The following is a 10,428-nucleotide window of genomic DNA, read 5'->3' as shown; positions in this document are numbered from 1 at the left end:
AAACAACATCGTAAGAATCAGTTTGACGACTCGGTTTAATCAAGAAAGTTGAAAAGCATACATGCAATATGTGTATTGGAAAACTTCGAGTGGCCATGGACAAAGCATGGACACTTAAGTAAAATTGTGGAAACAAAATAAAGGCACCCGATACAAATAGTGTGCAGAGATCTAAGGGTAAGGAGTTGTGCAGACTTTTAATGATATAATGTGTATTTTGTACATATTTAAAAAGAAAAAGGACTTATTTAAGCATATATTCCAAATTTTGTAATTCAGAACATGACTTCGCCACTTACTTTGTTAAACTCTCAACAAGTTCACAGTCGTGTCAGTATGTTCAATGTACAAAAGCATCCATTCTGTTACGTCCTAGCTGGGAGATGGTTTGCGGCATTGAAAATTTTGATAAATGAAAGTTCAAATAAATCCATTCAACTAAATGACCTAAGTAACAAAGATATTTTATTAGTTACTCTATCTTTCTCTAGAAATGTCATCACAGTGGGTTGTAGATATCGAAAAGCAAGCCAGCTAACTCCCAAGTGTTCAAGCCCAAGTTAAGTAATCAGGACCTGACAAAATAAAGCAGAATATGATCTACATGTTTCATCTCCAAGTGCTACAACATGGAACATGGAAAACGCAACAAGTATAACAAAGCGCTTATACAATCCAACTTCATACATTTGGCAGCACCTGTTTCGCTAGTAATTAGAAAAAAAAAACAAGCATCAGGTAATAACATGTATCCAGTATGGTAATAACCTGGCAGTGTTTCAATTGTTTGGAACATGACTCCAATTTTATGGACTAAAATTCATTTTCCCTGTAATGTTTATAGCTATATAATCATGGATTCATGGCCACGCCGCTAACATCAAATAAAACAATGCAATGATACTAATTTGTCTTGCTGAACGATCTAAGAATCAATTAGGCGGTAAATTTATTAAATTTTTACTATTTGAATCCAAGTATAAATAACACATTTTGAAATACATAATCAGATCCAAGAGTTAATTGTGCCGCAATAACGAGCATGCATGTGATTAGACAAATATCATTTTTTTTCAAAACGGATGCAAAAGATTTGTCTCATCGATTAATTAAGAAGAAGAAAATTGCCCAGTTAATTAACAACGGAAAACTGGGCGAAAACCGATACATATAGACCACATGCGAACTACTCGCTAAGGGAGAAACTCCATGACCCCACAATCAACCCGATAAACACACATAAGTCGCAACAACCACAATCCCTCACACTTCTATGTCGCAAAGAAACCCCCAACGAAACCAAGGTTGAAGACAACACATACCACCAAATCCACAAAGACGAGCCAGTTGGAGATGATGGTCGAAGAGACTGTGTATCATCCATTAGGCAACCGCAGACGCCTTACCAAGGGCGCCACTCTTCTTGCCTATGCTCCTAAGAACCTTCTTCACCTTCCTGATTTTGCCTGTAGAAGCCTCCTCCGCTAGGAGACAAGCAATCGCCTTGCCAGACCCAGGGCTAGCTACCTCCAAAGAGGCGAGCAAGCCACAAAGCTTTTTCTTGAAGACCACCTCGTCAATACGTGCCCACATAGCTTCATGGTCAAAGACGGGCTTCAGCGCCACAGAATTAGGTGCCAAAGTACCGACCACATTAGGTGTCGCCTGCCCAATAGCCACAGGTGAGAGAGCAACAACAGCATCCAAACCTTCACGGTCCACAAAGGCGAGAGGCTGACTGGGCTCCAACGACTGCGGTGAGGTCACAGTTGGCATCGCCAAGGCCCCTCCAAGCGACCCTGACTCCTTAGGTAGCACCATCGAAATAGGCGAAGTGGGCTCCTCACAGAGCTTCTGCAACCTAGGCATAATCTGCAGCACCGGAGCCACAACCTCGACAACAGCTTCACCCTCAGAAGCAATCGGCATGATAGGCAGTGACGACGTGCATGATGTAGCACGAGGGGAGAGATCTCCATACATTCCTGCCTCCCCATCGACAGAATCAACCTGGATCTCGGGTAGCGGGGTCACAACGGGCACAACTTGGAGTTTGGCGAGAGCGGCCTCTACGCTTGCCAAAACATTCCAACACGCACAATGCAATCACGAAGCTCAGCGCGGAGGAGCTCAGTCTGCCCCACAATGATCGACGCCGACTCGGCCTGCCTCTCCGTTGTGGCCGGGACGACTACAAAGTCATCAGGTCGTGGCATCGAACCGATGCCAGCAGAGTCTAATAGCTGTGGCTGGCCAAGTTGGGGAAGAGGCCAGCCCCTGCCTGAACCGAACCGAGGAGCGGGATCTTGGACCGTCGCAACAGCAAGTCGAGGGTGAGGAAGCGGCGGCGGTACGACGGGGCTTGCGAGGGAGCTAAGAGGCCTCCACTTGTTGCAGCAGCCGCGAGCCCGGTGGCCGTTTTCCAAGCAATGCGCGCACCGAACGGGGTCGCGGCAGACGAAGGCGCGGTGATCAGGGGCCAGGCAGCGACAACAACGGCCTTTAAGCCAACTCGGGATCGAGGAGGGCTTGAATGCTTGGGCGGCCAAATCTGGGTGGCGCGGGCCGCGGTGCGATTTGACGAGCTGCCAGCCTCCGGTCGCCTCCGCCTCGCGCCCACAGGTGTTGAGCTGGCCGGCATTCACAGCAGAGGTGAGGCAGCAGGGGCTCATCGGCTCAGCAGGCGGGCGGATGTGGCCGCCATTATGGCAAGGCAGCGCAGCCGACATCTCCAGAGGGGTTACAGGGACCGCAGGGCGTAGACGTGGCACTGGCGGCGGAGGCACATGTCCCCGTTCCAGATTTGACCGGGGCAGATGGGTGCTTGACGTGGGAGCCGTGGATCGAGGCGACGACGCCGGCGAGCCTAGGAGGCCGGAGGGCACTGGCAGACGGCCGGAGGAGGCGCCGGCAAGGTGGCCGGGGGCGGCGGTTGGCGAAGATTGGCTGGCCGGCGCCGTAGTCGTGGAGCGGAGCTTGCAGGAGACGAGACGTCCTCGTACGGCCGGGCTGGCCTTGCGGCCGGCGAGGAAGGCCGCGGCGAGCGCGGCCGCCAGAGCAGGGGCGGTGAGGGATGGGGCCGGAGCGGTCGACGCCGGCGCAAATGACGGCATAGCCGTCGCGGGCAAGGGGGTCCCCGCGGGCCGGCGAGCATCCATATCGCGGGCTTCCAGGGGCCGAAGAGAGAGGGCGGTGTGGAGATTTCGGATCTCTAGACAAATATCATCATCGACTAAAGAGAGTTCTTTGGTTGTCCAGCCTCAATTTCATCTCCCTCGCACTCAAAGCTTACTGATAATCTTAGCCTTCTTGCATTCTTGTTCACCTTAACTAGGGACATGCAGTTCAGCATCACTAGCAGATCTCTTTTCATCGCCCATCAACTGATTAGAGGTACGCTAATTAGTTGGGAAATTTGATTAAAAGCATACAAAAATAAAATCAATGTAGTGAATTCAGTCGGCAAAAAATTCTGGTATTGTAGCATCTAGATTGAAATAAAGAGTGTTATCATCTCAAGGCCGTCCTCATCCTGGGCTTGCAGTTCCACACCATTACCAGATTTCTTTTCATCACTCATCCACTGATTAGTGGTATATATAAATACAACTGTTACAGTGGCGAATTTAGGGGCCGTCCATTCACTACGATCAAACGGTGGAGAAATAGGAGTTACGAGGAGTTACGAGAGTAAAATTACATGAAATCACAAATAACTATGGGACCGTTACAAGATTATGGTGGGGCTAATCATTTTCCAAAAGGGTAGATCGCGCTGGGAGAAAAGGAAAAGAAACCTAGCCACGCACGCTTCTTCTGTCGATCCCCTCTCCGCGCCCCGCACGCTCCCCCCCCCCCCCCCCTCCTCCTCCTCCAGCCGCTTCTCCTGCGCCTTCTCCTCCCCGCTCCTCGCTGAGTCATCGACTAGATCGGCGTCCATGTTCAGCAGCGGCGGCGGCATCTTCAGCGGAGGAGGCGGGTGGTCGTGGCGGCGGCATCTTCAGCGGCGTCACCGGACTCCCGTCGCTGACGTCGGCCTCACCCAGAAGAGGTCTTGTCCGCCCATGCCGCCAAGGAGGGGGAGCAGCCGTGCCCGGAGGAGGTCGTCCCCAACTCCTGCATCTAGTCGTCGACCTTACCAACACTGCAGTCGCCGCTGCTGGTCGAGATCGCCCAGGTTGACAACGGCCCCGCCGGACTGCATGTCATCCTGCCCGACATGGTACGTACGGTCTCTTGCTCCCCCCTCCCGCCCCCTTCATCCCCTATGTTGATCCCGACATGTATTGATTTGATTGGGCAGTTCAATTCGGTGGTTCCAAGCGAGGAAGTGGTTGGATGTGCGATGGCCTAGCGGCGTAGATACGTGATAGATTTGTGCTTTGTCGATTGATGCACATGGGGAGCTATGCAGTTACCCTGGAGAGGAATCGAATTTCTTGTAGAATGATATTTGCAGTGTTATTGTTCGTCACGTACAAAGCGCAGGAATCATATTAATAAGTTATACATCGTTTGTGCCATAATTTGCCATCTTGGATAAGGATTGATAGAAGACAGAAGGACCAAAATCATCTACACTTGCTCACTACTAAGTAGAAATTTGCTACTGCAACCCTTCTGGTTTAGGAAAGTGACAATTTTCAGCAATTATTTAGCCGTAGGGAAGAACATACAACATATCCCTTTATTCTGCCTATTCGTGTCTGATGGAGCAGTTGTAGGACGTTGTTTTTTCTCTTCGATGTTCTTTTCCAGGTGAAATCCATGGCTGCTTCCGAAAACTTAAAATTTGTAAGCAGATGTTTTATTTGCCAAAAGATGGCTGTTGTTCTGCCACTAGACTGACCATCCAGCTTTTAATTTTAGTGTAATATCACGATATCGCAATTGAACTCTTCTTAAGGTAATTCTCTGTTTTATCTGAACTCACTAAGATTATTTGCTTTTTCTTTGGTCTTTTGCGCATTTAAAATGCCAGAGAAAATTTTGCCAATCTCTTTAATTTTCACGCAAAGCTAAGATGTTTCCCATTTATAATTTAGAGACAAGCATCTTGTCAAAGCTTAGGCTTACAATGGAGACACCATCAGTGGCAATTGCAAAGTTCTGTGCTTGATATGTCAGTATCTTTCTAATCTCCCACCTCACGCGCTGAAATTAAAGAGGAAAGGAGCACACAATGAGCACCCACAAGTAATATATTCTGCCAAATATATACAAGCATGCCTACACAATGCTAGTAATAATCGTTGTGTACAATGGCGCCATACATTGTGGAGCAAGGCCAAAACTATGTTTCTTCATCTACATTTGCACAGATGAGCAATTATTATCTTCTTGCCTTTTTCAGGTATTTGGCAATATTGGCTCTTGGGCTGCCCAATTGATCACTAAAGCTGGTGGCAAGGTGGTCTCCATCAGAGATGTCACAGGGGCTGTCAAGAACTCCAATGGCATTGACATAGCCAAGCTGAAGAAGCACTCGGCAGAGAACCGCGGGATCAAGGGCTTTGACGGAGGCGACGCCGTCGACCCGACCTCGCTGCTCACGGAAGAGTGTGACGTGCTCATCCCGGCAGCTCTGGGAGGAGTCATAAACAAGTAATCTTCTATTTCCTCGTCCCATCTCACTTCATCCAATCTTTATCAGATTACTGCTCAGAAGCTCAGTTAAAGTATCCTCCTGGCTGTTATTTTTTGTGTATCTGAATACATTTTTGTTAATAAAAAGTCCGTTTGATTTTCTTCTTCTACTAGGGACAATGCTGATGCCATCAAAGCAAAGTACATCATCGAGGCTGTTAACCACCCAACAGACACCGAGGTCGACGAGGCAAGAACACCAACATTTTTCCACAAAACTAAGCTGCATTTGTTGACACATTCACACATTGACTGACAGCAGAGAAATGTTCATGTTCGTGGTGCAGATTCTAGCAAAGAAGGGCGTGCTGATCCTACCGGACATCATGGCCAACTCCGGCGGAGTGATGGTGAGCTGCTTCGAGTGGGTGCAGAACATCCAGGGGTTCATGTGGGACGAGGAGAAGGTGAATCGGGAGCTCAAGACATACATGACCCACGCCTCAAACATAGTTCTGAATATTTAGGCAATGTATGGCACTGTAGAAAATGGACAGTAGTTATGTAAAGTATATCTTCGAAAACCAGAATTGGCTCAATTTGGAAGAATGCCTACTTCATATGAATTTCTTGCCCGCTTTGCACGCATTGCTACATGTGCATTATCATGCCTCAGCCATAATCATTGTCGACAAATATGGAACAGAAGAAGTATGTCCCCTATTTTAGTCCTCTCTGTCATGTTCGCGTGCCAAAAAGAATGACCATAACTCAACATCATAACTGTTGACCAGGATATGAGCAGTACAAGTGTTCAGACCTGCATCTTATATATTGGCAATTGCATGGCCCAACACAGAAGTAGGTTTAGGGAAACAAATTTGAACTTGGCCACATTATGACTGATCTGACTCTTCTGCACAAGATCATAGCACATCCATTAATTTTTATATCATACACAAACTTCAAAAGCAGTAATCGTGGGAGCGATGTGGATGCCGCCATACTAGGAGTTGTGTATCTCGAATTTCATGCTGATACTGATGGTTTTTTCTCTTACAACAAGCTCTGCATAGACAAAATATTCATGATGAGAATACACCAAACTCTAACAAACAATCTCTGCTATAGATACTATCCTTATATCTGATTTGCATGCTCCTCTAACACAATTCAAGATATTTAGTTCAATTGGGAATGTGCTCTTGAATAAAGCAAAGCACTATTTAATGCATTTAGGTAATGTTTAGCCAACGTGACTCCCGGACCTTGGTGGGTTGTAGAATACACGTGAGAAATAAGACATCAAGTTGCACTGAAGATCACCCAAACCCGTCCACAAACTCAAGAATCTCATCCTTTTAAGTGGCACACTGTATCAGCTAGAAAGCAATAGCTGACCACATTTCCAGCTCGGGATGGGGATGTTGTGGGAACCACTGGTTGCACGGCGACAGTAAAGGAGATGTATCAGAACATAAGGACGTGTATTTTCAGAGCAACATCTCTGAAACTATAGCGTTCTGCTGTACTATCTGTACTGAACTGCTTATTTGCCCTCAGCAGAATAAGAATGGTTCTGAATCTTGTTAGATTTGCATATTTGGAAACTCTATGGGTAGTGTAATTAACATATTCTTCGCAATGTGCACAGCAACTGGCTAAGGATGTTGAGTTCTATGCACAACATGCTAGTCGTAAATCCATTAGGATGGACGATGTTATCCTCACAGGTATTTGAGCAAACAATATCTTTACAAATGCCTGAAAGAGAAGTAAAGAATATTGGCTTCCTGGAATTGTTGTTTTCTACACAAGGTTGTTTGAGATACTTGTGTACTCGTAATTTTCCAAATGTTGAATACATAGTTGATAAGCTATAGACAAAAATGTTGTTGATACTCTCTTCATGGTTCTCTTAATGTATTTTTCCCCCTCCCACTGACCATTGCATTGCAATCCCAGCGCATAGAAATGAGCATCTTATGGGCCAGCTGCAAACATTTTCTCAAAACCTGAAAGGAAAAGAGCCTTGCACCGGGAAGAAGAGAAAGAAATCATCCAAGAAGGACGATAACTGACCGTTATCTGATCTCTAATTGTGCAAAGAGTCTAGGCTGAATTGACACTGCAGGAGCACCCAAATTTCCTCTGACAGCCGGCGACGACCTGACAAGCAACGCGGGGCGGGGGGGGGGGGGGGGGGGGGGGGGGGGGGGTAGGGGAGGGAAAGGTACCTGTTGACGGAGTGCTCGCCTCGCCGGCTGCTTGACGGAAGGGAGGCGCTGCAGTGGGCGGCGGGGCAGGGAAGACTTCGGTGGGCTCGGCGCGCCGCAGCGGACGGTTAGCAGTTCCTAGCGTTGAGCCGGAACCCTCGTGGCAGGAGCGACACCAGGTAGGCGACTGCTGGTGCTTGCCTGGAGCGGTGCCGCGGCGGGATCGCTCGATCGGAACGGCGGAAAGGGCGGCGGCGGCGGCTATGCGACCAGAAACAGAACGATCTGCGTGGGGGACGGGCACGGGTGAGCTAATTCTCCCGCGGAACGGATTGGAGGAACTTTCCTATTCTACCCTTTTGACCAAAAAATAATTATTTTACTGATTTCTCAAATCTGACGGTCAGGAAAAATTGAAGGTGGAGTTACACGAAATTACGAGTTGTAACTCGCCAATCACCCTAAAACAACTGATAAAGTGATTAAACCGCAGACAAAAGTAAAATAAAATCTGGTGAATTCAGCCAGGAAAAAAACAGAGTAAAAACATAGTATTCTAGCATTAGAAGATTGAACTAAAATTATTACCTCCTCCTCATCGTTGCCGTCCTCCTCCTCATCATCATCGTGCTCATCCTTCTCGTCACATAGAGGTAGTAGAGGTGGAGCCTTCTCGAATGAAGCTAAATTTTGGACAGAAATAAGGGTGACGTCTCAAATTTATGCTGGTACATGTTGTTCGGGGAAAGTAAGAGCACAAACGGAAAACCAAGAATTGAACTGCAGTTCAAATGACTGAAAACAATAATAAACATTCCAGTGCCCTCGCCTTGTCTCCATCTCCACAGAGGTCCCTGCCTGCACCCTAGCCCAGAGCTGTGCGCCGACCTCCACTCCGGCAGCGCACGCCACCTGAACCCTGCTTGGCCGCGTCGCCAATTTAAGCAGCGCATCTCGCTCACCGGGGACTGGACCGTCACCGCCACCCCCAGTGAGGAGGGCTGGGCTGCTAGGTGCAGGGCCTCAAAACCGATGTCTACTGCTCGTCCGCTACGGAGGTTGATCGTGCTAGGCAGACGAGACCATGGCGGCTGGCCGCCCTGCCCACTCTCTAGGATTCCAGCCGCTGCCGGCATGCGCGGCGTCTTTGATTTCCATGTAAGTATGTTTGTGACTTGTGTAAAATTTAGTTGCAGTATTTAGCAATTTTTATTCGGTGATCGTATTGGCCCGGAGTTAAATGACTACTCCCTCCGTTTCCAAATATTTGTCTTTCTAGACATTTCAAATGGACTACAACATACGGATGTATGTAGACATATTTTAGAGTGTAGATTTACTTATTTTGCTTCGTACGTAGTCACTTGTTAAAATCTCTAGAAAGACAAATATTTGGAACGGAGGGAGTACAATTTTGAGAACTAGCAGAGCATTGTTGAAATAGAAATTTACTCTCTCTGATTGTGTTCTATGTGAGAATTTCATGCTTCTTATATACTTGAGCCAATTTGGTAGATGTAAAATTAGGTAAATGGAAAGTTTGATACAGCGAGTACATTGCGATTAAGTGTTTGTGCTTTTGTTTGAGTTACAATATCTAAGAAGGAAGTACCCATATAGATATGTATTCACTGTAATGTTCCATTTGCCTACGAAATTCAAGATTTCATGGCACACTTCTGCTACAGGATGTGTAGGTAAATGTTTTTTTTGGCTATCTTGTGTTTCTTCGGGTTAACGTTATATGATGAAAATCTCTGCTTGGAGGGGAAATTGTCAGTTGCCACTGTGAACCATCAACTTGTAGGATTGTAGCTTATTATTGGAGATTGTCTAAATTTGTCTCTAAACTATTGTATTATAGCAGGATGCAGAGGACCCTGATAGATTTATACTAGGAGTTAATTACACATTTGATACATAAACTTTCACTCGACTGCAAATTCATACATAAACTTGAAAACTGACACAAAGCAGCCCTACAACTTGTGATTCAGGTAAATTTGAGCACATTTCCGTCATCTGCCGTTAACTCTTCGTTAAACTTTGCACGCCGGCTGGTCCACACTCCATGCCTGCATATGGGTCTCACCTGTCTGTGCCAAAGGAAGAAAATACAAACAAATAAAAACTGTGCACTTAGACGAAACAGAACTGAAGCCGTCCAGGCGCATGCAACTGCATTGACACAAGGTTTCTGTTAATAGTACGGATAAAACATATTCTATAATTTATATATTTCGTTAGGAAAATTGATTTGAATGCTTTGCACGATGTTTATTTTTTCCCGATTTACCGGAAGTTTCGGTGAGCCCCAAATGTTTTTGTATCGTTAAAAAAATATTTGTTAAGAATTTAGAAGGTCATATATTGTCAAGCTAAGCTTGTATGCCTGCATTTTCACATAACAATTATCGTCTAGTGCTACGGCGCGCGAACTATCACCTCGATGATCCACATCGAGTCCCCTGTTTTCAGAGACTGCACTTTTTTTTTACGTGTTATGCAATGCTTATAAAAAAATAAAGGAGGTGCATTAGGGATGCTTATAAAAAGTAGGCGAGCTGGCCGCTATAACAAGGCACAAAGTTTGTTATATATGATGTTTAGTATGTTATAATACTCA

General features: G+C 46.4%; 1 protein-coding gene across 2 annotated transcripts; it reads left to right on the top strand.

The window, feature by feature from the left end:
- Positions 1-3,844: 3,844 nt before the first annotated feature.
- Positions 3,845-6,208, top strand: LOC123166922 (glutamate dehydrogenase 1, mitochondrial-like). 2 transcript variants are annotated; one of them, XM_044584744.1, is made up of 4 exons: positions 3,845-4,222; positions 5,354-5,604; positions 5,761-5,836; positions 5,934-6,208. In XM_044584744.1, the coding sequence occupies exons 1-4, from the start codon at positions 4,220-4,222 to the stop codon at positions 6,111-6,113; spliced, it is 510 nt and encodes a 169-aa protein (XP_044440679.1). In that variant the 5' UTR covers positions 3,845-4,219; the 3' UTR covers positions 6,114-6,208. The 2 variants fall into 2 exon arrangements, with proteins under 2 accessions (XP_044440679.1, XP_044440678.1); XM_044584743.1 differs by lacking the exon at positions 3,845-4,222 and having other exon boundaries at positions 5,237-5,604.
- The last annotated feature ends 4,220 nt before the right edge of the window (positions 6,209-10,428 follow it).

Source organism: Triticum aestivum, chromosome 7D, assembly GCF_018294505.1.
Source record: "Triticum aestivum cultivar Chinese Spring chromosome 7D, IWGSC CS RefSeq v2.1, whole genome shotgun sequence".
NCBI lineage: Eukaryota > Viridiplantae > Streptophyta > Magnoliopsida > Poales > Poaceae > Triticum > Triticum aestivum.
Note: the sequence above shows the minus strand (reverse complement) of the source record. Positions and strands in the feature narration are given on the sequence as shown.